The following is a 27,551-nucleotide window of genomic DNA, read 5'->3' on the forward strand; positions in this document are numbered from 1 at the left end:
AGTCGATCCTGACTTATGGCGACCCTATGAATAGGGTTTTCATGGTAATAGGGTTTTCAGAGGTGGTTTACCATTGCCTTCCTCTGAGGCTGAGAGTGACTGGCCCAAGGTCACCCAGTGAACTTCATGGCTGTGTGGGGATTCGAACTCTGGTCTCCCAGGTCGTAGTCCAACACTCAAGCACTACATGTGGGCTCATAATGTTGTGAAGCAGCTTGCCTCGTGGATTGGCCCAGTTTAATGGAGAATCATATGCCAAACCCCTGATGTGGAGATACTCTACATCCCTGGGCCAGTACACAAGGCAAGCAGCTTCTGTGTACAGCTGCCACCATGCAGACACTTTTCTAGCAGCTTCTCCCTTGATGACATGCAAATTTTTACTAAAGGTTATAGTTGGACTTCAGAATGGTAAAATTTGCTCTGTTGCACTACTTGTAAGATCTCTAGCTCTTGTTTGAAAATTCTTTGCATGTTCTAAAATCTATGCATACTGTTTCTGAAAAACTTTGAATTGTGGGACAGGGAAATATTTATTTACAGTAGGGCCCCGCTTACCGGCGTTCCGTTTTCCGGCCGCCTGTACAAGGTTTGGAGAAGTGGTTACTATAACAGTATTAAAATGTGGATACAAACAGAACAGTCTTGAGTTCTGCCCCTTCCCCCAAAAACTTGGTTAATCTGCACAATTGCCTTGTACCTAGTTGATTGCCTAACTGAAATTACTATTCTTTCTAGGCAAGTGCTTTGTCAGACCCATTGTTTACACTGTCCTTTGAAACTTTCATGGGGCTAAATGGGTATGCTGGTACATACATCTCTTTGTCTCTTTTGTACTTTTAAAAGTAGCCTCTCCCCCCCCCCCAATCGCTGGTTTTGGTGATGAGCAGTCTTCTTTGAAACCACAGTAATGTCTGTCACATTTCAAAGAACTCTGCCTGCTAGGACATAGTCTAGTCTATAGGTGAAAACATTAGATGTGCTATTCATTTAAGTGTAAGGCAAATAAAAAGGGGAAAGTGTGACTTTGCCAAAAATTTGTTACAGTTGATATTTCTTAGTTTGGGGTGAAGGAAGCATCCAGTAGTATGGGTTGAGTCTTCCTACTGTCCAGGAAGGTAAAGAACATGTGCTCAACATTTTGCAGTTCCTCCAAGGCTTTTCCTGCTTTTTTTTGCAGCCCTCTTTTAATAGCTCCTCTTGCTTTAGTTTCTCTCCTTTACTTGAATTCTTTTCAGTATACCACATCTGCATCCTTCTTTTCAACACTGCTCCTTAAAAATAAAAACTTAGTTTCTTTCTTACCATCTTTCCTCTCTAAATGGCTCCTTCAGGAAGTTGGTTAGTGAACCTTGCCAGAAAGAAAGGCCAACAGCATGTTTGCATAGTTAAGCCTTCTGGATAGAAGAAGATACCTTTCACTGCCACTATGGAGAATCCACAGATTGCTGGTGCATGCAATACCTGAGAGCATGCCCTCCTGCATTTGGGGCCCAGCCGCACCAGTAGCTGCTTCCATTAGAAGTGTAAAGGGATCCAGAGAAGCCAGCTGCTGGGGTCCTATCATACCGATAACTGTCACCACAAAGGACTCATGGCCAGCCAAAAATAAAAAAGGAGATTGAGGAGTGCTGATGTACCCTCCACTTCATGTTATGCAGAGAGAGATCATAGCGGGGGGGGGTTCTCATCACCATTATGTCAGTCTCAGTGTCTGCACCAAGTGTTATCTTGAGAAGGGGAAAACATTGATACTGCAGTCCCTTTTCAGCAGATATCAGGTCATCAAGTGGCTAACTCACGTAGCACCCTACAACTGCTTAAGTAGAGTGTGGTGCCTTTTTGAAAATGCACCACTGTTACTCAGATGCGACCCTATTTCTTCTTCTAAGTCTCCCTCCTCCATGAAAGCTATTAGCCCTTCCTTTCCAGCCCTTATAAAGGAACAAGTTATTCATAGAATTAATGGGGCTACTATTGATGCATGTTAAAACAAAATGGAGAAGGTAGACCTCAAAAATGCTAAAGAATGGAATTAGCAGGATCAGAGTCTTGTATCTCCACCAGCCCCCAGACAGGAGGGATAACCGGAGGCCAGACAAAAGCACTCAGCTAAACAATCCAAGATGCCTGTTCACCGTTTGTCATAGGAATCTGACCAAAATTCACTTGAACTCACGTTTGCTGGCTTCAGGTGCATGCAGAATGTTGCCTCCCAGGGCTCCCAGTACAGGCAATGATACAACTGGTTCCACTTCAGTTTTCTTGCCTAGGCAAAGGGACTACCAACATTAGAATAGCTTGGAGAAGGAAAGGTGAATAGTCACAAAGCAGCATAACTGATGAGTAATCCACTACCAGATTTATACATAATTACAATGTTTTGCCTTTATTAGCAACAAGCACATCATTGCTAGGTTAACAACCCTTGGCTTCTCAACCATCTGAAACAAGTTCCAGAGGTACATTGGCATTTTCCCTATGAGTCCGGCCATCACAGCGGGTATTAGCTCCACCTATCGTGCGAAGGCAAGAATGTCTTTGAAGTCAAGACTAGGGGCGTCAGGCCCCTCCCACTCTCCAGTTCATTCTTGCCTTCGTACGAACAAGATTGGATCTTAAGCGTAGCAAGTAGCTTTTAGCTAAGTTTCGCGTATTTGTTTGAAGTCCTTCCTTTCCCTGTTTGTGTTTAACTTTCCATTTAAGTTTGAGGGTTCCCTCAGAGACCGCGGCTGCGGTTCTCTACGTTTCTTGGCCAATTTTAAGCCTTGTATTTTTTGAGCCTTTATTTCACCTTATCTCTCTTACTTGTTTGAGGCTTGTTTGAGGGTCCCCTCAGAGACCGCGGCTGCGGTTCTCTTCGTTTCTGTCCACTTTTTATTTAAGCTTATTTCCCTTACTTGTTTGAGGCTTGTTTGAGTGTTCCCTCAGAGACCGCGGCTGCGGTTCTCTTCGTTTTTGTCTGCTTTTGAGCTTCCCCCTGGCTCTGTTGCATCCATTGGGAGCTCGCGGCTCTATTTTTTCCCTCTGCTGGGCTGTCTCAAGCAGCGCTCTTAGGAGCTCTTGGAGAGACCGCGGCTGCGGTTCTCTTCCAGGTGGGAGCTTGCGGCTGCGGCTTCCTGCCCTCTCTTTCTCCCTCTCTCTCCGTGACTTTAATTTCTCCGCGGAGAGCCCTTTACTCGGCGGCGACAGCGGCTTCCCTCCTGCTGCCTTTCCCGACACAGGCGTCTCTCGGCAGTCTCCTTTTGGGTTTTTTTAGAGCCGCAAGTGCAACTATCGACCCCGTGCCTCCCCCTGCGAGACTGTGCTGGGCAGCCCTTCCCCCAGTTCGTTACCAGTCGGCCGCCATTGCTTCTTCCCCCTCCCCCATTTTCGGATCATTTTTTCCCGCTCTTTTTTCCGGGCGCCATTTTTGTTGAATTCAAATTTCCCGCCTGTTTTGTTAACCCTTTATTAACCAACGGATACCTTCCCTGCAAGTTATCTGTATGTGTGTTGTATGTGTGTTGTAGACAGACTTACAGGGCTTCCTTACACACAAATTTACAGTGGCTGACTTGTACTAAATTTGAATTATATTCAGTACCATCAAGGCTGGAGCTTTAATATCAGTGGCTGACTTGTAATAAATTTGAATTATATTCACTGTTATCAAGGCTGGAGCTTTAATATCAGTGGCTGACTTGTACTAAATTTGAATTATATTCAGTATCAGCAAGGCTGGAGCTTTAATATCAGTGGCTGCCTTGTACTAAATCTGAATTATATTCAGTATTATCAAGGCTGGAGCTTTAATATCAGTGGCTGACTTGTACTAAATCTGAATTATATTCAGTATTATCAAGGCTGGAGCTTTAATATCAGTGGCTGACTTGTACTAAATCTGAACTATATTCAGTATTATCAAGGCTGGAGCTTTAATATCAGTGGCTGACTTGTACTAAATCTGAACTATATTCAGTATTATCAAGGCTGGAGCTGACTTGTACTAAATCTGAATTATATTCAGTATTATCAAGGCTGGAGCTTTAATATCAGTGGCTGACTTGTACTAAATCTGTATTATATTCAGTATTATCAAGGCTGGAGCTTTAATATCTGTGCCTGACTTGTACTAAATCTGAATTATATTCAGTATTATCAAGGCTGGAACTTTAATATCAGTGGCTGACTTGTACTAAATCTGAATTATATTCAGTATTATCAAGGCTGGAGCTTTATATCAGTGGCTGCCTTGTACTAAATCTGAATTATATTCAGTATCATCAAGGCTGGAGCTTTAATATCAGTGCCTGACTTCTAATAAATCTGAATTATATTCAGTACATCCTGCCCCCTCTGTGGCCGTGTACCACGCCTGAAATCCAGCCTACAGCACTAATCTGAACTATATTTTGTACATCCTGCCCCCTCTGTGGCCGTGTACCAAGCCTAATATACAGCCTATATTACACAGCCTATATTGTTTTAACGCTCATACCACAGTGCATCCTGCCCCCTCTGTGGCCGTGTACTTAGCCATCTGCCAGTGTATTCTACCCCCTCTGTGGTCGTACACTGTGCCAGTTCGGGTCTTTACATCCTGCCCCCTCTGTGGCCGTGTACTGCACCCAAGTTAATATAAGATGGCAGAACAGCCAGGCATGTTGCAAGCAGCCAATATGATGCCAGATCAGCCAGGCATGTCACAAACAGCCCAGCCGCAACACTCTGAGGCGACTAAGCCTAAGCATGTTAAAGCAATGGCTAAGACAAAACATCTTTCAAGCCATAGCAAACCAGATCAGCCAGGCATGTCACAAACAGCCCAGCCGCAACACTCTAAGGCGACTAAGCCTAAGCATATTAAAGCAATGGCTAAGACAAAACATCTTTCAGGCCATAGCAAACCAAAGCGGCCACGCTATGCCTCTGTGCCAACCCCCACCACTACCACAGCAACTCAGGCACACATAAGCGACATACTTCATTCCCCTGCTGCTTCCTCTGATGAGGAAGATTTTGCTGGCTTCCACACTTAGCCTTCGCCCAACCAGCCTCCCTCCGTTTTACCGTCCCAAACATCTGCTCCAATAGCCACTCAGGCACAAACATCTACCACAACTGGGCTGCTGCCGTCCCCTGATTTCCTCTTCAAACTTCAAGCCATGCTGGCATTTTTCACCCAAATGCAGTCACGACCACAAGTTCCTGCCATACCCCAACTCAGCATGGACCAACGTGCGTGTCATGAAGCTCATCCTTCCTGTTCACCTAACCCCTTTGATGTAGCCAGAGGCAGAGTTTTTGACGAAGCCTCGTATGCGGAGGAATCATCCTTCACTGACCACGTTGAAGGAGATGACTGGAGCGAATATTCAGATCATGAGGAGGATACATCGTATCGCTTGTTTAATGCCTCAGACTATCAGCCCCTGGCACGCAGGGTAGTTAATACCCTTGGTCTCCAGACTGCGCCTTCAACTTCCTCCACCCCAGCCATCAAAGGGGCCAAGGTTCTCAAATCCCCTGCACCTACTGAACATTACCTTCCGGTGCCGGACCCGATTGCCAAATTGGCCTCTGAAGAATGGGCTCACCCATTCCATTCTCGCCGCTTCAAGAACCTGGCTGACAGGTTTTACGCCCTAGCTCCAGACTTTGCCACCAAGTTAGACGTCCCTGGCATAGATGAACCAATCGCTCGCCTCGTTTCACATTCTCTCTTGCCCAGGGAAGGGGAATCCCAACTAAAGGACACTACTGAGCGACGAATAGACTTCGCCCTCCGCAAAAATCACGAGGCCACTGCCCTCTCCATGCGTGCCTCCGCTTCAGCCTCCATTTTCTCCAGAGCAGCTATGATGTGGCTAGATGATCTTCTAGAGGACACTAGCCCTGATCCTGTCGCCCTCAGAAGGTCACTGGTAAAGTTGCGTAAGACAGCAGCTTTTGTGGCCGATGCCACCTTGGATACCACTCAATTGGGGGCACGAGCCATGACGGCTCAGATAGTCGCTCGACGGACCCTCTGGCTTCGCCACTGGCAAGCTGATTCAGCGGCCAGAATGAATCTGTCCAGGGCGGCCAGAATGAATCTGTCCAGGGCTCCTTACTCCGGATCGTTGCTCTTCGGCGAGGAAGCTCTAAAGGCAGTGCTGGTTGATCCCAAAGACGCCCACAAACCGGTTCTGGCCACTGTCCAGAACATCGACCACAGGCCTTTCAGGCGATCTCCTTCCTTCCGTACTAACCAGCCCTTTCGAGGAACGCGGCCAGGAGGACGAGGCCGCAACTTCAGATCCTATGACCCCAATTCATTCAGGGGCTCCTGGAACCGACGCTTCCAGGGCAGAGACCTACGGCTGGCTTGTCAACTTCGACAAAAGCCATCTCCAACCAACTCAACGCCTACTACATCTAGGGGCAATGTTGGACACCCTGCAGGCAATGGTATTCCTGGCTCCAGATCGCATCACTGCCATCACAAGCATTGCAAGGTCCCTGATGCAACAAACATCAGCAGATGTCATGCTTCTAGCCAGGGCGCTCAGAATGTTCATTTCTACAATCCATATTGTGCCATGGGCTCGAGCCCACACTCGGCATCTTCAATGGATTCTACTGCCCTTTCAACAGGACATTGCCAGCTCCAACCATCGCAAAGTTCACTTGACCCCTGCGCTGCGCCTATCATTCCGCTGGTGGACGAGGTCCCAACACCTCTCCAAGGGCACGCCTTTCAGAGAACCACACAGAACTGTTGTAACCGCAGATGCCAGTCTCATCGGCTGGGGAGCCCACTGCAACTCCCAGTACGTTCAGGGGGTTTGGTCCACCACAGAGCAGACTCAAAGCATCAACTGGCTAGAGCTAAAGGCTGTACATTTAGCTCTACTTCATTTTCAGTCTCTGTTCCCTTTGGACCATGTCCTCATTCGAACGGACAACACGTCTGTAAAATCACATTTGAACAGACGGGGGCACCAGGTCTCGTCCTCTGCAGGACCTAGCCTCCCTCATCTTTGTCTGGGCAGATCATCATCTACAAGCCCTGAAAGGAGAACATCTCAGAGGGATTTGGAATGTGACAGCAGACTGGCTCAGCAGACAACAGGTTTTTCTGGGGGAATGGAAACTTCACCCAGCCATTTTCCATCGTCTTCAGAGTCGGTTCGGCGAATGCTCAATCGACCTGTTTGCCTCCAGTCGCAATTGCCAACTTCCCAGGTACTTTGCCCGATACCTGGATTCAACAGCGGAAGCAATAGATGCTCTGACAATACCGTGGCCAGACGGTCTCTTGTACGTCTTTCCTCCAATACCATTGTTAACCAAAACCTTGAGGAAGGCGCAAACCGAGAGGGCACAGCTGGTTCTGATAGCACCATTTTGGCCACGCCGACTGTGGTTCTCAGATCTTCTGGCAATGCCAATGATGGAGCCTTGGACACTTCCAGTCAGGCCAGACCTCCTATCCCAGGGTCCAGTATGGCACCAGGACCCTACTTGGCTCAATCTAACAGCGTGGCATTTGAACGGGGACACTTGAGGTTAGCTGGCCTGTCTGACGCTGTGATTGATATTATTTTGGCCTCGAGAAGACCATCTACCACTCGTATTTATCAACATACTTGGGTGGCTTTCTCCAAGTGGTGCCAGTTCCACCACCACGATCCCTCCCAGGCCACTATGCAACAGGTGCTGCAATATCTCCATAGCGGCTTCATGATGGGACTTAGACCCAACACTCTACGCCGACATGCGTCTACTATGTCGTCCATTCTCTCAGTGTCCTCTACTGGAGCTCCTATTTCCTCACATCCGTTCATCAAACTTTTTTGAGGGGGGTCGCCCTACGCTGTCCGGCTGTTGTCCATCGGTTTCCTTCATGGAGTTTGCCGAAAGTTCTGCAGGACTGTGCCCCTCCGTATACTGTCCTTCAAGGTCTTGTTCCTGATCGCAATCACATCTGCCAGACGTGTTTCGGAGTTGGGCGCATTGTCTTCTGCTCGACACCTCTGCGTCTTCCATAAGGACTCGGTTGTGTTGAAGACTGATCCTTCCTTCCGTCCCAAGGTTGATTCGGTTTTTCATTGCAACCAGGACATTGTTTTGCCTTCCTTTTGTCTGAATCCTACCCATCCTCTCGAGAAGGCTTGGCATTCGTTAGATGTCCAGAGGGCTCTCAAGACCTACCTGTCTAGGACCCAAGAGATTCGACGAACGGAGTCTCTGTTTGTATCCTTTCATCCAAGGTCTATGGGACATAAAGTATCCAATTCTACCTTATCCCGTTGGTTAAGGGCATGTATCACTTTAGCTTATGAGTCTCTGAAGCTGTCAGTTCCAGCTAGTATAACGGCTCATTCTACCAGGTCAGCTGCCACTTCGGCTGCTTTTGCCACTAATGCTCCTGTTGCCGATATTTGTAGGGCTGCAGTCTGGTCTACCCCACACTCGTTTATAAGGCATTATAAAATTGATAGCTATGCCTCTGCTGACGCTTCTTTTGGCAGACGAGTGTTGCAACATGTTCTTAATCAGGACTAGCATGTGGTCCCACCCTGTATGGGCTGCTCTGGTGCATCCTGCTGTGATGGCCGGACTCATAGGGAAAATGGACCATTGGTCTCACCTGAAGGGTGATTTTCCTATGAGTACGGACATCATGGCCCTCCCAGTTGGAGGATGACTATATATTTTCTAATGTGTTATATATTACTGTTACGCTATTATATTTAAATTTAAGAGTGAAGTCAAGACTTCTAGTTCTGTTATACCGCTATGTTGGAGTCATGTTACTATGCATGGTACTATTGTTCTTGTATTTTTAGATATTTCTCCTTAGACTCGCTGCGAATGAACTGGAGAGTGGGAGGGGCCTGACACCCCTAGTCTTGACTTCAAAGACATTCTTGCCTTCGCACGATAGGTGGAGCTAATACCCGCTGTGATGTCCGTACTCATAGGAAAATCACCCTTCAGGTGAGACCAATGGTCCATTTCCTGAATTTAATTAAACTTCCAGAGAAGTGCCCTTTTCCTCCTCCTACTTTGAGATGGTAACATTGGAATGGGCTAACTTGTTAAAGAGCAAAAAGGCCACTAAAATAGCTCACAGGTTCTACACTCTTCCTTCCCAGCCAATTGAAGAGCTAAAAATCCCAGTAGTAGATTCCCTGGGGGAAGCCTTGTTGTCAGGTGTTGTCTTACACAATGATAATTATGGTACCTTAAGAGACTAGTAAAAAGAAAGCTAATGTGGCAGTCAAGAAGTCCCATTAAGAGCCACTACTCCTACTTGTTTTTTTTGCCAGAGAGTCCTTCTCTGGCTTGAAGATGTTCAAAACAAGGATTTGGGTAATAGAACTTCTCCACAGAGTGCTGACAAGTCTTACCAAGGTCTTGGTATTCATTGCAGATGCCACCCTGGATATCTGTACAGTTTTCTGCAAGGGCTATTGCTGCTCCTACTGCAGTAGGAGGAGGTCACTTTGCTTCACCCCCCACCTTCCATTTGAATCAGTACCCTTTAAAGGTGTTCACCTGTTTGGTAATGGGTACTCATAAGAAGCCTTTATAGAAACAAAGGACAAGTGCAAGGCTATGTCTTTATCTCAAAAGACGTAGGGGGGAAACAACCTAGGTTTACTTATTACTCCATTTGCCCAAGGGATTATAGAAAAAACAAGCCCATCTGGTGAATGAAATTCTCTGGCAGACCTCAAAGGTCTGCCCCCTGAACTGACCAGTCCCCAGCAGTTCTGATGCCAACCCTCCTCCAGTAAGGAGGCTGAATTTCTTCTTCCTCACCTAGGAATGTTTATTATTGGATATTAAACTAATCTGAGAATGCCTCCTCATAGAATTTCAATCCAGGACAAAAGACCAGTTTCAGCCATTGCCACCCTCAGGTAAAAAGTGACGCAGGTAATAATGTCAACCAGAATCAGATGTAGGGACCACAGAGCCAGTTCCCTCAGAGGAAAGTCTATCTGGGGTTTAGTCAGTCTTCTTTGTTGACCCGAAGAAGGGAAGGTAGTGGAGGTCCATATTGGACTTGAAATACATAAATAATTTCATGATTTATTGCAGGCTCAGGATGGCATCGCTAAACACCATCAAGGAGCCACTTCACAAAGATGACTCAGTTGATCTTACAGAGGCACACCTTCACATCTCCAGATCCTCCCAGTACATGCAGTTCCTGAGATTTGTGAGCAAGTAGACACATCACCAATATGCAGCCATGCCTTTCAGCCGTATTTTTCTCTAGGCTCCTGATATCATTGATATACTTCCATTTCTAGGGTGTCCATGTATATCCTTACTTGGATGGCCTGTTCTTCAGGTCTTCATCCAAGGACAGGGCACATCAGGACTTATAGAAATTGCTGGCTTCGCTTTAGGAGCATGGGGTTATTATAAGCAAACAGAAAATCCATCTCTGCCTGCCCAGGAGCAGTACTAGACTCTGAAAAAAGGGTCCATCTATCTACTTGCAGGCATCAGACCTCTGCTGTTGTTTTTTTAAGCAGTGCTCCTCTCAGAGGTTTGCAGGGCAGCTACATGGAAATATTGCACGTTCATCAAACAGTTAAGGTGTTTTCTTGTATGTAATCCACCTCTTCGCTGAATTTATACTGCTCTATTCCATTTTGGAATAATTTTATGTGTTTTAAAAATGTGTTTTCAGTTCGTTGTAACCTGCCCTGGGACAAATAAATAAGATGGACATTTTTGCTTCCACTCAACTACTGGTGGTCTTCTGGTTCCCTCCCTGATCAGGGTTGCTATAGTTTTGGATGCCTTCTTTGCTCCAAACTGAGAAAGGAACTTTGGGCACTTACTATGAACGTTCCTTCTTTTTTGGAGTGAACGAGGCATCCAAGCCTCATTCTCTAGCACTTATTAGACACCCATAGGCAGTTCATCTACTCAGGTCTCCTGCTGGTGTTAGTCCTTTCACTGAGTTTTAAGGGACAAAGATCTTGCCTTTCCATCACTTCCTTTGGCTCTAGCTCTTGACAGTCTTCAGCGTACTCTTCCTCAATCTTAGCCACAGGACAGACCTGGGTAGGAGTCTACAGGACCAGGCTTAACTGCAAAGGTTTGGTCACATGTTCTCTATCTTTCTGGGTGGTAGAAGGAGTCTGCCCCATGATTATGTGCCTTTTCACTTCAAACCAGAAGGAACCTTCACGGTAAGTGCTCTATGTTTCTTTCATATTGCGTTTTAGTGAATATAGTATGGAGGAAAAATATTTTCTTGTAGGTTTACTTGTTGATCTAATTTGCACAGATATGTATTTCTTGAGGGTTCTGTAATTAAGGTTGTAATCCAATATACATTTACCTTGAAGTCAAGAGGACTTACCTCCGAGTAGACATGTTTAGATGGTATTATAAACCTCTATTAAAATAAATACTTTTTTCATATAGCTCATCCCATCCCAAAGGCTCAGGATGGGTAACAAAAGCGATCCACCAAGACAGAATAAACTGCCATTAAATTGATTGATGTGTTCTCATCAAATCAAGAAGCGTTTCCAAACTATTATTTTTCTAATTGACTTATTTTTTTTATATTGAAATTTTTAAATTGAAAATTAGCTTTCAGTACATTGTGGCCAAAACTTTAAGTGGGTATAGTGTAGAAAAGCCATCTAGCCATGTGACGGTATCAGATGGAGACTTGTCCCAATTTTAGATAAATTCTTAGCTCTTGTGTTAAAATTTGAGTTCCCTAAAGTGTTCTGTTAGTTATTATGTATGATGACTTTTGTGGTTTGGAGACAAAAGTTCTTGTTGGCCGTGTTTCCACATAATGCTAAGCCAAACATTCTGGTAGCTTTTCCCCTCCTTTGTGTTAGCAGCAAATCAATCCAGAATTCAGCACTTAACCGTAGCTTCCTGTTACTTGTGAACCTAGAAATGATAGTTAAGATCTGAAACTGTGGCTTAAAGGTGGCTTAATATCTTGGCTTGTTTTGAAGCCATTAATTATTGTTGGTTGGGTTCATATATAACAGGAAGCTGTGGCTAAGTGCTGAATCTTGACTTGTTTTGCTGCTCACATGAAGCAAAGAACAGTGTGGCAGGAAAAAGTCTGCCTCCAGGTGCACACCGCTCATGCATAACCAAGCATTTTAAGCCAGGATTTTGGACTTGGCATTATGTGCAAAGGTGGCCATTCTAAACCCAGTGAATTTTTTAAACAATTGAGATTATTTCTTACTTTTTGAGTAATGTATTACAACATTGACCCAGTGGACATACCTAGCCCAGAGCCCTATGGGATCTATTGTAAGAACAACTGATCTTCAAAACTGTATTTACTAGTGATTTCTCTTGCACATGTATGCACGTGTGCAGATGTGCGCTTGCACACACAAACATATACACAAACTTCCCCATATATGCACAACTATGACATGAACCCATACAAGTGAATTAATGACCACAGTGTTGATTTTGCTGCATGGTTTATAATCTGTTCACGTGGGGAAGAAAACTTTGTACAGTTTCTTCCAATATATGTGATTTTTCCTTATCCTTCTCTAGATTTGTCTCCTAAGTTGGTTGGTAACAGCTCTAGTGAATACTGGAGTCCCTGAGAACAATATTAATTGACATCTCATTATCATTATTTATGTGTACTGTGTAATGTGCACAAAGAATTTACATTTTGTTAATGTAACCATTACACTGGTAAAAATTAGGAGACTGCATTATGTACTTTGAAGAAAAGGATTCTGTTGGCCATGGGGGTGAGTAGGAAGGGAGGCAAACCACATGATCAGAGGAATAGACTTCAAACAACCAAAAGCCTTGCTGCCTGATCAGTACAGATTCCACCCAAGCTCCTCCTGTTCAACATTTAACATATTCACAAATTTTATAATCTTAACAGCTAGAATCTTTGGGCTGTATATAGTGTTAGTCATGCTCACAGTAGACCCACTGAAATTAATGGTCATAAATCACTGAGGTCCATACATTTCAGTGGGTCTACTGTGAGTAAAAGATAGTTGGATACTTTTTTTTAAAGATGGTGCTCTCAGGTGCCCTGATTCCATATAGTATGTGTGGACTGGACTATATCACTTTTAATCTTTGCAAGGAGGAAGAAGGAAAGAAAGCGTAAAGAAGTGGAGGAAAGATTTGTAGAAACTGGAAGTCAGGAGAAATTGTCAGACCTTTGTGCAAAGAGCTGTCAAACCCAGGAACTGTTAGTTGAGGAAGAGACAGTTAAAAAATAAAAGTTGAACCATGATTTACATCCTGTGGAAGGGATCATTTTGGAAAAGTCATTTTATTGTTTTACATTTCTTTAGCATTTTGGAGTCTTCCCTTAGTCACTAGAGACTGATAAAAAATTAAGAGAAGCTTTGCTCCAGTGTTAAAGCTTTGCTCCAGTGTTAACTTACTCAAGAGAAATCTCAATCTGCTGAGACTTTCCCTAGATTTATTGTTTTGGGTGCACCATGGGAAGAAAATAATGGCTGCATTTTCACATCAAGTAATCAGTAACGATTTACCATGAATGTTCAGATTGCTTGTACTTTCTCCGCTAGCGGGTACAATAAATTGTAATCCCTGCTTAGTGTTATGTCCAGCCTGGGATCGTGTTTTGTTTCACTGCAAACAAGCCACAATCTGAAGCCAAGGTTTGTTCTTGTCTTTCCAATTATGGTTTGTCAGAACATGATCCCCTGGTTTGGATGTAATAGGGATCATGCCTTGTTATTCCCGCTTGTGCCAGAGGAGAAGCAAAACAGCCATCTGCACATTCATGGTAAATTGTTAATGATGATTTCCCACGTTGTGTGAAATGCTTGATCCCCATTGTACTGCATTTATTTGGTTGTGATATCTCTCCTGATGCCACAACCATACAATCCTCCTGTTTATTCTTTCCAGTGATGAATTGGGGAAAGGCATGTTCAAATAAACATGGTATGGCCTCAGTCACATTGAGAATCTAACAGTCTTACCAGGCTGAAACTGCTCCCTGCAAGTAACAGCTAAACAGGGCATTGATTTCAGGGCTGCATTGTACATCAGAAGATGTAACTAAGCCATTGGTATTACAATCCTCTGTCAAGCCCGCCCTAGATGATTCTTAACTTTATTGTAGCTCGTACAGCAGCTTGCATGTAGTTTTAAGTCCCTAGGCCCTATTGCTGAGATTGATAGCCTGTTTCACAATTAGCCATCTTTCTGTTTTTAGAGTAGAAAGGTTGCAGGAAAGGTCACAGGTGTGATTTCTCAAGCGTGCAGGTTAAAATAGAGCACAGGTGAAAGACAATTTTGGACCTGCATCTTATTTTTACTCTTCTATACTTAGCCATAGATGCTATCTTATTCAACATAACAACCGCTCAGTAGACATAGAACCTTTTTTCTCTCTCACTTTTTCTTTTTCCTCATCGCATCACTTTTCTTTTCATACTTAAAACAAGCAAAATATGCATAATAGGTGTTTAATTTGGTTTTTTTTATTTTTCTCCTTACGGAATCATGGGTAGTTTCATTGCAACTCATTTCTTTCTGTTTGTTTCGTATAGGGCTGATAGTGCAGGATCATTCAGACCCCCTGTTCAGTTCATATGCCAATAAGTCCCACTACCTACTGAATGAATCAAATCGTGCTGAGTTGATGAAATTACCTATGATTCCTCCTTCTTCGTCAGCTTCCAAAAAGAAATGTGAGAAAGGTAACCAAAAGAGCTTCTTTCTCTTTTTTAATTTTCTTTCACTTTCCTGCTTTTCCTTTCTTTTTATTTGCTTTTAAAAAATAAAATAAATCAAGCTCTATATGCTCATCCAGCAATTCCTTGTTGCACTTGATAAACTTCACTCATTGCTTATTGTGAGTGTGCATTCATGTTGGCAAAAATATTGCAAAAGGGCTTAAAATAATTGCTAAATTCCACTCAAGTTTTGAGTTGCACTTTGTCAGCCAATCCAGTGGTCTTCCCTGAGTTATTAAACATAATCTGTGGTATCTTTGTGTTGCATATGTAATATATTTTACGTACACTAAAGAAGTTGAACCCCCATTTCGGCCTGGTTCAGACCTGTTTTGCAGCCAGAATGGGATTTCATGGAGGTTCCAAGTATGTGAATGAGTGACTCCAGGTGAGGGCTATACATGTGGCTACCATGATTTGTATGATTGCAGTGGCCCTTTTTCAAGCTATTGGTAGTATGGGATTGCCATGTATTTGAACCATGCCATAGCATTCCTGCCTAGATTGCTTTCTGTACAAAGAAAATTGGCCTTAGCACCACTTACTGAGCCTCCACTAGGAAGAATAAGGCTTTCTAATTCTTTATTTGGTATGCTAGTACTTCCGTAGGCAGGCAGATGACTTTTGGCTGGTGAACTATTTAAATCCCTGGGAGTTTCTTTCCAACCACTTGTAGCCACTGATAGTAATTGTTAGCCTTATCTTCCATCAGTCGTGACGATTATGTATTTTCTCCATTATCAGAGGCAGTATGCCTCTGAGCACCAGTTGTTACTGATCACAAGTAGAAGAACTACTGCACGGATGCCCTGCTTGCAGGCTTCCCATAGACATCTGATTAGCCACATGAGAACAGAATGATGGACTACCTGGGCCTTGGATCTAATCCAGCAAGGCTCTTATATTCTTAGCCGCTCTTACCGGTTTTCATGAATATGATATTACAGAAGGGGCATATTCTACATGGCTGATTTCCCCCCCCTCCCCTTCCACCTCTCCCTGGAACCATGCTTCTTATGGAGGTATCCTAAGAAACTACATGTGAAGAAGCAAAGTTAGTCTTTCAAATAACAGACAAGGGACAGTTGTGGATAGGAAGAAAGGCTTTAAAATGTGGTTACCTGATGCCACTGGATAACTCACTAGGGTAGCCACTTCTGGGTGTATGTGTGTGGAATTGACTGTGGCTCAATGCAAATCTTTATTTAAATGTTTGCAAATTCAAAATTGCCATTTGCCTAATTTTGAAGCTCAGTCAAGACAAAAGACCAGCCAGGTGGCAACTCTGTCTTTCAGTTTAGATGCTTACAAGAATATGACAACAGCTTTGTTTGGACAGGTTCTCTGTGTGTAAAGCCTCTGCACACAGAAGGAGTCCCACCCACCAGGTGTGCCTGCCTTTGCTTTCACTTGGTGTATGTAAATCCTATGAAAACATTGGGTTGTATCCAGTGCTAGTTATACTTGGAGTAGACCCGCTGAAATTAATAGATGTGGCTAACTTAGGTCCATTAATTTCAATGGATCTACTCTGAGCAAACTTTAGTTGGATACAACTCATGTTGTCTAACATGAGGACACCTGTGGGGCCTGCTCCCTCAACTGCGTGTGAGCTGTACACGTTTGGAGCTTCTCCAAACTAGGTTTTTTGTCTGTGGAGTTTGGAAGCTACTTACATTGTTTGAATGTTCAAACTCTCAAAACGTGTGTAGAACTGGTTCCCCTTACTATCTACGTAAAGCAAATCACTTACCAAGACATTCAGAATTATTTTGAGCCCTCTTTATGCTTAGCTTCAGCAAATCTTACTAATGCATTGTAAAAGCCAGTTTCCTTGCTTAGCATTACAAATTTTGTGTGTGTGTGTGTGTGTGTGTGTGTGTGCATTTTGTTGGTTTGTTTGCTTTGGTTTTCACATCTTTTGGCATTTTACCATGTTTGGGCATTTTTTCAATGACTGGGGCTGTATTTCCTCTGAAATGGTGTTTACACTTTAAGAATTAATTGTGGGATTTTTGAATGAAAGGGAAATCAAAACTTTTTAGGCTTTATTACATTCACAGCAGAGGAAATATAGTAGTGATTTTGTTTTAACAAACTTTTTTGGGCTCTGCAACAATCAGTGCAATTACAGTTTTGAAAGTCTATAGGTGGACAAGATTTTCTGACAGCCTTTTGGAAAAAAAGCCAAATTTCTCTAGATTCTAAACTCCCACTGCCACAAAAACAGTTTAATGCTGTTTCTTAAATTTGGAACCCCACCTTGCAAGAGTTCAATGCTCTAAAATGTTATATATAAAATAGCTAAGGTGCTTGCTTTGCTATCCACAACATATTTGAACAAAAATCGTCCAACATTCCCCATCCTCAGATATCCCCAACCTTTTGTATAAATATTTAACTACTACAAAAGACAGGTGCCTAGTGCAGATGTAATGTTCCTGGACTCTTAACACTGGTTTGAAGCTTACCATAGTCAGAATTAACACTAGTGCAGATATAACGCTGCAGTGTGGTTAACTCCAAAAAGTGAAAAGAAGGGAGTGGAAATAGTGTGTGGCGGGAAGTGCACAAATGACTGCCGTTGCCTGTTGTGTTCATAAGAGATGGGAAATGTTACATCTGCACAAACCATATAAGTGCAGGAAACCATCATTCTGAAGAGTCAGCAAAGATTTTCAATTGAAAGATATTGGAATTTCTTTCTCTCTTGCATTATTTTTGAAGCAGGAAAAGATTGATCAACCTATAGGCTGCTTTTATGCACTAACTGATTGCTAAGGGATTCAGTCATGGCAATGCTGGGTTTAAAACAGATTCCATCCAGTCATTTATCTGAAATATTGGCATCTGTTAAGATGAGAAAAGGAAACTCCTACACAGTTTTTATATTCAAACACCACTTTCTTAAAAAGTAGGTCTGATTGACCAGTTTGACTGTGTAACCCCAAAATTGGATGTCCATTGGCATAAATTACTTGGCTTGGGAGTTTTGTTTGATTGGTCCTGTGCAAACAGAAGGTGTGTTTTAATCCAGCATTGTAACTTTGACTTGATCCTTTTTTTTTTTTTGCCATTTGTATTGTATGAGATGGTAATTCTGAGCATATTGCATTTAAGAGAGTTGATTAAACATGTATCCCATGTGATGCCTTTAACTATAAAGTGAGCAATGTTGTTTATTTAAAGGTGGAAAACTGTTGTGCTGTGAATCATGTCCTGCATCCTTCCACCCGGAATGTCTTAACATAGAAATGCCAGATGGCTCCTGGAACTGCAATGACTGTAAAGCTGGCAAGAAGCTACGATACAAGCAGATTGTTTGGGTCAAGCTTGGAAATTACAGGCAAGTTAAGATCAGCTAAAAATTAGTTTTGCTTATCACATCTGTAAATGTGTTGCAGTTGTTGTTCATAATTTATTAAAAATATTTTACATATTTGTATTCTTATATTTTACCAAGAAACTTAGTGCAGCATTCTGGGTGTGGGATATCCCCATTTTATTTTCCCAACAGCCTTGAGAGGTAGGATACATCCAGCGACCAAGACCTAGCCCAAGATGATTTAGAGAGCTTCATGGATGCCTAGGAATTTGAATGTGATTCATGTTTCTTTCACACTTCAGATGGTGGTGGAACATGCAAGGTTCTCCCCAGCTGACCTCAGTGGATGGACAGAATTGTATGAGAGGAGGTGACCCTTTATGCACCTGGTCCCAAGCCATTTAAGACTCTGAATTATGCTTCAAAATTAACCAGTAGCCAGTGAAGGTGATATAGCAACAACACATATTCCATGTAATAGTTCTAGTCAGCACTTTTGCTGCTGCATTTTCTACCATCTGAAGTGTCTGAACATTCTTCAAAGCAGCTCCACATAGAGCACATTACAATAAATCCAGTTGTGATATAACTAAAGCACATACAACTGTGGCCAGACTATCTTCTCCTGCAAAGGGTGTAGTTGGTGCATTAGCCTTAGCTGGGCAGTGGCACTCTTGGCTACGGCTAATGCTTGAAATCCAGGAGTAAAGATGGATCTAGGAGTATTTCAACACTACAAATCTGATTCTTCAAGGGGAGTGCTACGCCATCCAAATCAGACTTTGACAATGGATCAACAGTTCTCCTGAAGGAGAGCACTTCAGTCTTGTGAGGATTAAATTACAATTTGTTAGCCCATATTCTATGGTTTTATGGTATTTTATGTTGTCCAGCAGCTTGATATTTTAAGTGAGTGGGGATTATATAAATACTATCCCGTCCATTACTGATCTCAGGATCTCCATAGTCTCCCTAACCCTGAGATGGAAAAGCGCGAGAAATACATATCATCCATATCTTGATGATGGCAAACTCCAGATCTCCAGACAGTCACTTAATTAATAATATTCTGCCATGGCCTGAAATGTGCTGACATCTTGAATACTTTTGAAGGTTAATAAAAATGTCTGCCTTATAAGTCCTCTTTTTTTACTAGTTTGTGATAATTTGCTGGTCTAGTTATGTAAATATAAATAGGCAGATTGGTTAGTAAAATTTCTTGTGGACTACCAATGTTTTTGACACCTGCAAATTTGGATTATTGCCTTCTGTTTTTATTTACAGAGATTATATCATAGTTATATTTACAGAGATTATATTTACAGATATTTTATTTATTTATTTATTATCATTATTTTTACCCCATCCTTTTTCCAAAACTGGAACTCACGGCGCCTTCCAGATTAAAGAACACATATAATTAAAAACATACAAAAGTCTAGATTAAAATAGAATTAAACTATTTACAGTATTAAAACCATTCATACATACAGTTAAAATAATTCAAACTCAGTTTAAAATAATACAATTAGACAATAGCAATGCAGCACCCTTCAAGCCTGCTTGTGTAGGGTTCCTGCACAAGCCCGCTGAAATGAATGGAGCTTGTGCAGCTCTACTGGATACCTTCCAAGTGATGAGTGTACTTGTATAAGGAATGCTACTAAGAAATAATCCTACACAAGAACATTTACTAGTGCAGAGAGGGTCTGACTGCTATAAGCTAGATCAGAGCTTCCCAAACTATGGTCTGTGGACTACCAGTGGCCTGCCTGCAGGCTTCATCCAGGTGATCCATGGCATGTCCACATTAAATATTCATGTTAATTTTCATGGTATTTTATTGCTTCTTTTGTTTCTTGTATTATATTTTATTGTATTACGATTTGCATTCCATAGAATTTACACTGTAATACAATAAAATATAAGCAATAAAATACAATTAAAAACTATACAGCATCTAACTCAGCACATTGCAATTGCTGCAACAGGCAGAAAAATCAATATGTGATTTTCAAGTGGTCCATGGGGAAAAAAGGTTGAGAACTGCTGAGCTAGACAATCTGCTTTTTATTTCACAAACCTCTATCTTAAATTCCCCCTTGCCCTTCTTTCTCTCCCACTCCTCATTATTTCTAGGTGGTGGCCAGCTGAGATCTGCAATCCCAGGTCTGTTCCTCTCAACATTCAGGGCCTCAAACATGATATCGGGGACTTCCCAGTATTTTTCTTTGGTTCACATGACTACTATTGGGTACATCAGGGCAGAGTATTCCCTTATGTTGAAGGAGACAAAAGCTTTGCCGAGGGGCAAACTAATATTAACAAGACCTTCAAGAAAGGTAAAATTAAACAATTTTTAGTGGTTTCGTGAAAAAAAGTTTCACATTTTTGTGTCTCCATCACTAATTATATGGAAATGGTTTATTGTGTCCCATGTGAAACTCCATTTTAATTCTACTGAGAACTGGTTAAATTGTTTTAATTTTCCATACTTCACTCTGTGTAACACCAGTTCTGGAATTGTTTGCCATTTAATTAGAAAGTAGCAATCCCTCAGCACGCTTGGTAAAGTGACAAAACATTCTAATTAATGCTGCAACATTAGTTGATTGATCAGTCAATTAATGGATTTTAAAAATTCTGGTTAGAGTTAGCAACTTTTTGCTCCTCATTATGGGGCAGCAGATTAGGTTTTTAAACAAAATGCTTAAATGTTAAAGTATGGGAGGGGGAATTTTTTCTTGGCACCATCTTAAGAGGTATTCCTCCTTTTCTCTGAAAGTATGCATGGTGTACACAATCCAAACGTATGCTGTGCCCCTCCTCTAAAACTATAGTTTTCACTCATATAATTTTATGCAGTTAATCAATTTAATGTAATAATAGATTTTAAAACTCACAAAATTAATCAACTAAGATTTCATTAAATGGGTGACAGCCCTAAATATTATGCCATTGTTTAAAACCATTTTGTTATAGATATCCAAAGCTTAGCTATTTATGAAGCGTTTCCACTGTACTAGCTGCTAACACTAACTCCTTCCTTCATTTTGGGCTCCTTCACGCAGCACTTGAAGAAGCAGCAAAACGCTTCCAGGAGCTGAAAGCACAAAGAGAAAGCAAAGAAGCACTTGAAATTGAAAGGAACTCAAGAAAACCACCTCCCTATAAACATATTAAAGTGAGTCTCTTCTGTGTCTTTCCTTTGTGTTGGATGAATTAAGCACATGTTGCACCAGTCTTTACACCAAGGGTGGGGAACCTTCTATGCCCCCCCCGGCCAGATCTGTATCTGCCCTACGCCTCATGGGCCAAATTTGACAGGTGGGTCATTGGTGAACAATCAACATTTGGAAGGAGAGAACAGTTAGGAATTGGGGTAGATGTTGCTTCTGAAAGCAGGGCAGTGTAATAAGAAACCAATAGGCTTTTTCAATGAAGAATGCCCTTATTTTTAAGCCTGCTTATTTGGAAAAATCTGCTGTATCTGGCTCTGCTTTAAAATTGGAAGGCATTGTGCTTCCTCTTTTTCTATTCTACATATGATCCTCTAGTTCCCAGGCTATGGTCTGAAGGCACATGTGGCCAGCTCCCTGCTGAAGCTAAGCAGGGTCAGTGCCTGGATGGGAGACTGCCTGGGAACCATATGTAAGCCGCCTTGGGTTTCAATCATGAAAAAGAAAGGCGGGATAGAAATGTAATAAATAAATAAATAAATAGTTGTGCTGTTCTAAAAAAAAGTAGCTCTGTTTTTACATGTACATTCATCTGTCTATGACAGCAACATCAAGTGATGACTGCTTAATTGCTGTAAACCGCCCAGAGAGCTTTGGCTACAGGGTGGTATATAAATTTAATAAATAAATAAATATTTGCAAAAGAGGTTTCATAATGAGACAGAAAGCTAACCAGATTGGACCACTTGTCCATCAAGCCCAGTATTGTCTATTGTGACTGACGGTAACTCTCTGGGAGAGATTTACTATCACTTGCTACCCAATTTTTTTAACAGGAAATGCCAGGGATTGAACCTGAAACCTTCTAAACGAAAGTATGCACTCAGCCACTGAGCTATAGTCTGTCCCCCAAAGTGGCCATATGAAAACCATAGGTTTCATATAACATCAAACATGGTACTTTTCAGCTAAGAGACATTCAGATGCCAATTTATCAAATTATGAGAGAGAGCAAGTGATATACATGCATATATGAATCAAACCTATGCAAATGGATGTGAGAAATCTAGGTTTCATATCTTCATTGTTCTCTGTTCCACAGTCCAACAAAGTAGTAGGGAAAGTTCAGATACAAGTTGCAGACTTGTCAGAAATCCCTCGGTGTAACTGTAAGCCAACTGATGAAAACCCTTGTGGCCTGGAGTCAGAATGTCTGAATCGGATGCTGCAGTATGAGTGCCATCCCCAAGTTTGCCCTGCAGGAGAGCGCTGTCAAAACCAGTGCTTCACCAAAAGACTCTATCCAGAAGCAGAAATTATAAAAACTGACCAACGCGGCTGGGGTCTTAGGACAAAACGGAACATTAAAAAGGTAGCCTTTTAAGATGAATGATTTTAACTATTGTAAAGCGTTTGAATAGATGACTGCTTTTTTGTTTTACCTTGCCTTGAACACCAAGCAAATAAACTTTGAGACAGAATAGGTGAAAACTAATTCCTATTGGTCCAATTGATTTAAAATGTTATACACACTTTTTTCAGGGATGCAAACTATTAATACATTTTATTATTATGGCAAAAGCAACAGTTGGCAACATCATCCTTCATGCTATGTCTCATGTAATCTTCATACATGACTTTTCAAAGTAAACATAAAAAATACAGAATGTTCTTGCATATTTTTGTTTTAGAACAGGGGTAGCCAACATGGTGACTCCTTGATGTTGCTGGACTATGACTCCCATCAGCCATAGCCAGCATGGCCAATAGCCAGGGAATATTGAAGTTACAGCCCAACAGCATTTGAAGGGCATCATGTTGGCTACCTCTGTTTCATGATGACATTATATCAATTTAATTGTTTTCTTCTACTTTGACTGCTCGGGAATTTGTTTTGATGAAGAATGGGGTAAAAATATCTATAATAAATAAAATGAAAAATATTGTTGAGTAAAGCTGTTTGTCACCTGGGACTGGCTGAGAATAGAAGTATAACTAGTGTATGGTATATAGCAAAAAGAGTGTAGGTCGAACCAGGGAGATCTGCATTCAAATCCTTACTCAGCTATGATGCCCCAGTGACCTTAGATTTTATTATTATTATCATCATCATCATCATCATCTTTATTTATACCCCGCCCTTTTTCCAAACTGGAACTCAAGGCGGCTTCCAGATAAAAATAAGTACATATCATTAAGAACCTATAAACATATAAAACATATAAAATCAGCATTAAAACAGGATTAAACTATTAAGATGTTAAAACCAATTAGCCATACACTTAAAATACTGCAATCCAGTTTGGGAGCATACAAGTAAAACAATAACATACAGCATCCTCTTCAGTCACTACCCTTAAAGCCTTCAGTTCCAAAGGCCTGCCGGAAGAAAAAAGTCTTTAACTGTCAGCAGAAGGACTGCACAGAGGAGGCCATTCGTGCCTCCCTAGGGAGGGAGTTCCAGAGCCTAGGGGCAGCCACCGCAAAGGCCCTATCTTGTGCCCCCACCAGTCACACTTGTGAGGGTGTTGGGATTGTGAGAAGGGTCTCTCCTGAAGATCTCAGGCCCGGGCAGGTTCATATAGGCAGATACAGTCTGACAAATAGTCTGGACCTAAGCCGATTTTAGCTGGAGTTTTTGTTCTCATTTGCTCTTTAGTTTGGGTTTTAATTTGACTTTGTGTCACTGTATTTTATGTTTATTCCCTGATTTTAAATAGCATTTATTTATTGTGTGAATTCATTTTTGTTCACACTTTTTATATACCTTCCTAGAATCTTTTGATTTGGGGCAATTAACAAATATTTTAAATTAAACATGTTTAGTAGAAGCATATTTCTTTAGGTTTTAGAAGGCCTGAAGCTACCTCCTAATGACAGTTTTAACTTGGAAACGAACTTAATGGTTAATAAAAATTTGGTTTGTCACTAGAGCCAGTTGTCTATTCCTCTTTTGGTAATATTACATGTTTTTCTAATGATTGATTGCAGATGGGACCTGGTGGGAGAGAATAAATCTCTACAAAACATGACTTTAGGTATTTTGAAAAACTATTTCTTGTTAAAATATGAGTTATCATCAATGGCCTCTTCTAATGAGGCCACTGATGATACTCAAGTTTTAACAAGAAGCAAAACACTGGTTGCAGCTTATTTTTTGTTGTTTTGTTTCAATGCAGAAGCTTCTCCCAATATGTACAATTTAACAAAGATGGCAGCAAGTACAGAGGCCGTTATCCAGTAGGAAATTATGCATGCTTGAGTCCTTTTAAATATCTGTCCTTTGAATTACAGCCAGAGTCTTTTGGAATCAGAAATTGGAAGGGATCATAACTATAGAAGGAACTGTAGCTTCATTTCCCTTTTTTTAATGCAGGCATATGTGTCTTAAGCCACTACAAATGCTTTGATGCCCCCTTTGCTTGCTGATTCACAGATGTGTGTATATACAACATCCAGAATGCTTTTTTATTTTTAACGTATGAGCCCCTTCGCTGTTACTCTGTGATGGCATTGTAACTTTTTCACAGATTATGTACTGAGGTTAGCTTCTCCAAGGCCACATTGCTCATTTTAGCAGCATAAGTTGAAGAGAGGTCTCTTTTTCTGCTGCATCGCTAGCTGTCTCCTACCAGGGCCTTGTCTTGCAATAATGTCACCAATTGTAAACATGCGTTTCTTTTGAATTCTTTCAGGGTGAATTTGTCAATGAGTACGTTGGTGAACTAATTGATGAGGAAGAATGCAGATTGCGAATCAAACGTGCCCATGAGAATAGTGTGACCAATTTTTATATGTTAACTGTTACAAAGGTAAAAAGAGGACAGTGTCTAGATCTAGAGTACATATATGGTATTGATTCATATAGTACTGTCTCAGTTTAAAATGTGTTATGCTTGTGATGTCAACAAAATGTCAGTGAAATCTACTGCTAGAAGACATGCTAATCTACTGTAGCTACTGTGTCTCCACAATGAGGTACATTGCAAAGGGTGTGAAATAAACCCCACTCGGCTGCTCCATAATTTCCCTGCAGGGAGTATAGTGATAGTAACTTTTTGATATGTGAGAATCAGGCAATTAAAAACTGGAGTGAGATATCCATAAAGACCTCATTAGCTGTGAGTCCACTCATTCAGAGGGAGTGACAAGGGCAACTATTTGTTGAGTTTGAAATGCAACCAGTGGGGAACTGTGTAAAAGAAAGGGGGAGGAGAAAAGGCAAGGAGGGATTTGGCATCGGAGGACGCTTGCCCTCCAAGTTCATCTCTGTGCCACCCATCCTGCAATACTTTAAACCACGAGAAATCACACCCTCAGGCACACATTCCCCAAGCCATTCCCAATCCCTTTTAGGTCTTATGCTTTAGGTCACTTGCTCCCGTTCATCCTAGCTCCCAACTGACAGCTTGTGTGCTATTGTCTGGTGTCATCATATGGTGGCAGCAGCATGCGTGTGCCATTCTTTTTGGTCCCAGCTGGTTTGGGGTGGGAGGTGACAGGGATTTAAAAAAAAATATCCACCAGGATTTTTCTTTGTGCTTCGGTTGTTCACCCCAAAGCCTATATGAGCCACCAATTTTACTTACATAGGGAGCTGACACATTTCAATTGTTCACACTGCTACACGTATCATTAAACCATGCAACTACCTGGAAAGGTAAGACAGTATTCTCTTCATAGTGCAGCTGGGGCGGGGGCTGAAGCTGAGGCTCTTCATGACCTCCTGGCTGAGGTTTGAACTAGATGTAATAGGGAATAGGAAACTACCTCATACCACTTCAGACGTCTTGTCCATCTTGGCCAGCAGTGTCTAATCCATTGGTCTTCAGCTGTTGAGTTGGGACCCACTATTTTGTCGCATCTTGACCTAACATTAATTACAATTGCAGTATTATCAAATATGTGGTATATATGATAAAATAATTAAGAAATGGATACCCAAACACATGTTTGGCCCAAAGCTAGGTTCCAAGTCTGAAAAAGGTTGAAAACTATTGGTCTACTCTGAGTGGCAATGGTTCTATAGGGTCTCAGACACAGATGTTTCCCATCTCCTGCTACCTGGCTGTTTAACTAGAGATGGAACCTAGGATCTTCTGCATGCAAAGAATATTTCCTGCCACTGGGCTATATATAGGTATTGTCTTTCTCTAAATATGGTCCCTTCCCCCATGAAGATTTCTGGGGGGGAATGCAACCATGTTTGAGCTCTCCCTCTTGTCTCTGTAACATGGAGTTAAATATATGCCTCATATATTTCCCTGCCCTTCTCCACATTATTGGTGGGGATGAGACAAACAGTATGATTTACCAAGTCACATGTTTCCTCAGTGACACGTTACAAAGAAAGAAGGGGGGATTTGACAAGATGTTGGCTGTTCTCACATCTAGTTCCATCCAACCTGAGGTAGGGTTTGGACTGATAGCCTTCCTAATACAGCCTCTTACCTGCTACTCTACACTAGCTTTGAGAACATAAGAAGAGCTCTACTGGATCAAGCCAAAGGCCCAACTAGTCCACCATTTTGTTCTCACAGTGGCCAACCAGATGCCTCTATGGGAAGCCTGCAAGCAGAATCTGTGCAACATCACTCTCCCCACTTGCAATTCCCAGCAACTGGCATTCAGAGGCATTCTGCCTCCGAGAATGGCGGTAGACCTTAACTATCGTGGCTAGTAGCTATTAATAATCCTGTCCTCAGTGAATTTGTCTAATTTGTCTAAGCTTTTCATGTAGTAGAAGCAGGTGACTTTGTAAAACTAACCGGCCCCAAAACACAAATGTAGACCCAAATCGGTTTATGCCTAAACTCTTTTTCCAGGCGTGTTATTTGCAATTAATTTATGTAATAATTACCTGGCAAAATAGATTTGTTGAAACTTTAAATAGTCTTGTGGCAGCTCTTATAATCTGAAGATGTATTACAGAATATGGGTGTTGTTTTTTGCTCCAGCAAGATGAACCTAGCTACCCTCTGGAGGTTTAAAACTTCAAGACATTTGGCATATTACTGACTCTCTGTTCTTTGGTCTTTTTGAAGGACCGCATAATAGATGCTGGCCCAAAGGGGAATTACTCTCGCTTTATGAACCACAGCTGCAACCCCAACTGTGAAACTCAGAAGTGGACAGTGAATGGGGATGTCCGAGTTGGGCTCTTCGCTCTTTGTGATATTCCTGCAGGTGAGCGTGCTTTGGCATTGTTTAATGCCAATTATTCTGTATTGCTAGTTTTCCTTGCTGCCTTTTTCTTCTGGATCCTTAGTGTTTATATATGGTTGCTTATAGTGCTAATATAAACTTCTG

At 41.9% G+C, this 27,551-nt stretch overlaps 1 protein-coding gene across 4 annotated transcripts in view; it reads left to right on the top strand.

The window, feature by feature from the left end:
- Positions 1 to 27,551, top strand: part of NSD3 (nuclear receptor binding SET domain protein 3) — a 101,140-nt gene that overhangs the window by 61,856 nt on the left and 11,733 nt on the right. For 2 of the 4 annotated variants that reach the window (XM_061593530.1, XM_061593532.1), the window contains 7 exons: positions 14,553 to 14,702; positions 17,928 to 18,084; positions 20,203 to 20,405; positions 21,135 to 21,247; positions 22,345 to 22,614; positions 24,938 to 25,054; positions 27,287 to 27,428. In XM_061593530.1, the coding sequence (XP_061449514.1) occupies positions 14,553 to 14,702; positions 17,928 to 18,084; positions 20,203 to 20,405; positions 21,135 to 21,247; positions 22,345 to 22,614; positions 24,938 to 25,054; positions 27,287 to 27,428 (1,152 nt within the window). Of the gene's footprint in view, positions 1 to 8,816; positions 9,584 to 14,552; positions 14,703 to 17,927; positions 18,085 to 20,202; positions 20,406 to 21,134; positions 21,248 to 22,344; positions 22,615 to 24,937; positions 25,055 to 27,286; positions 27,429 to 27,551 lie in introns of those variants that run through there. The other 2 variants (XM_061593531.1, XM_061593533.1) reach the window with 2 other exon arrangements.

Source organism: Rhineura floridana, chromosome 12, assembly GCF_030035675.1.
Source record: "Rhineura floridana isolate rRhiFlo1 chromosome 12, rRhiFlo1.hap2, whole genome shotgun sequence".
Lineage (NCBI taxonomy): Eukaryota > Metazoa > Chordata > Lepidosauria > Squamata > Rhineuridae > Rhineura > Rhineura floridana.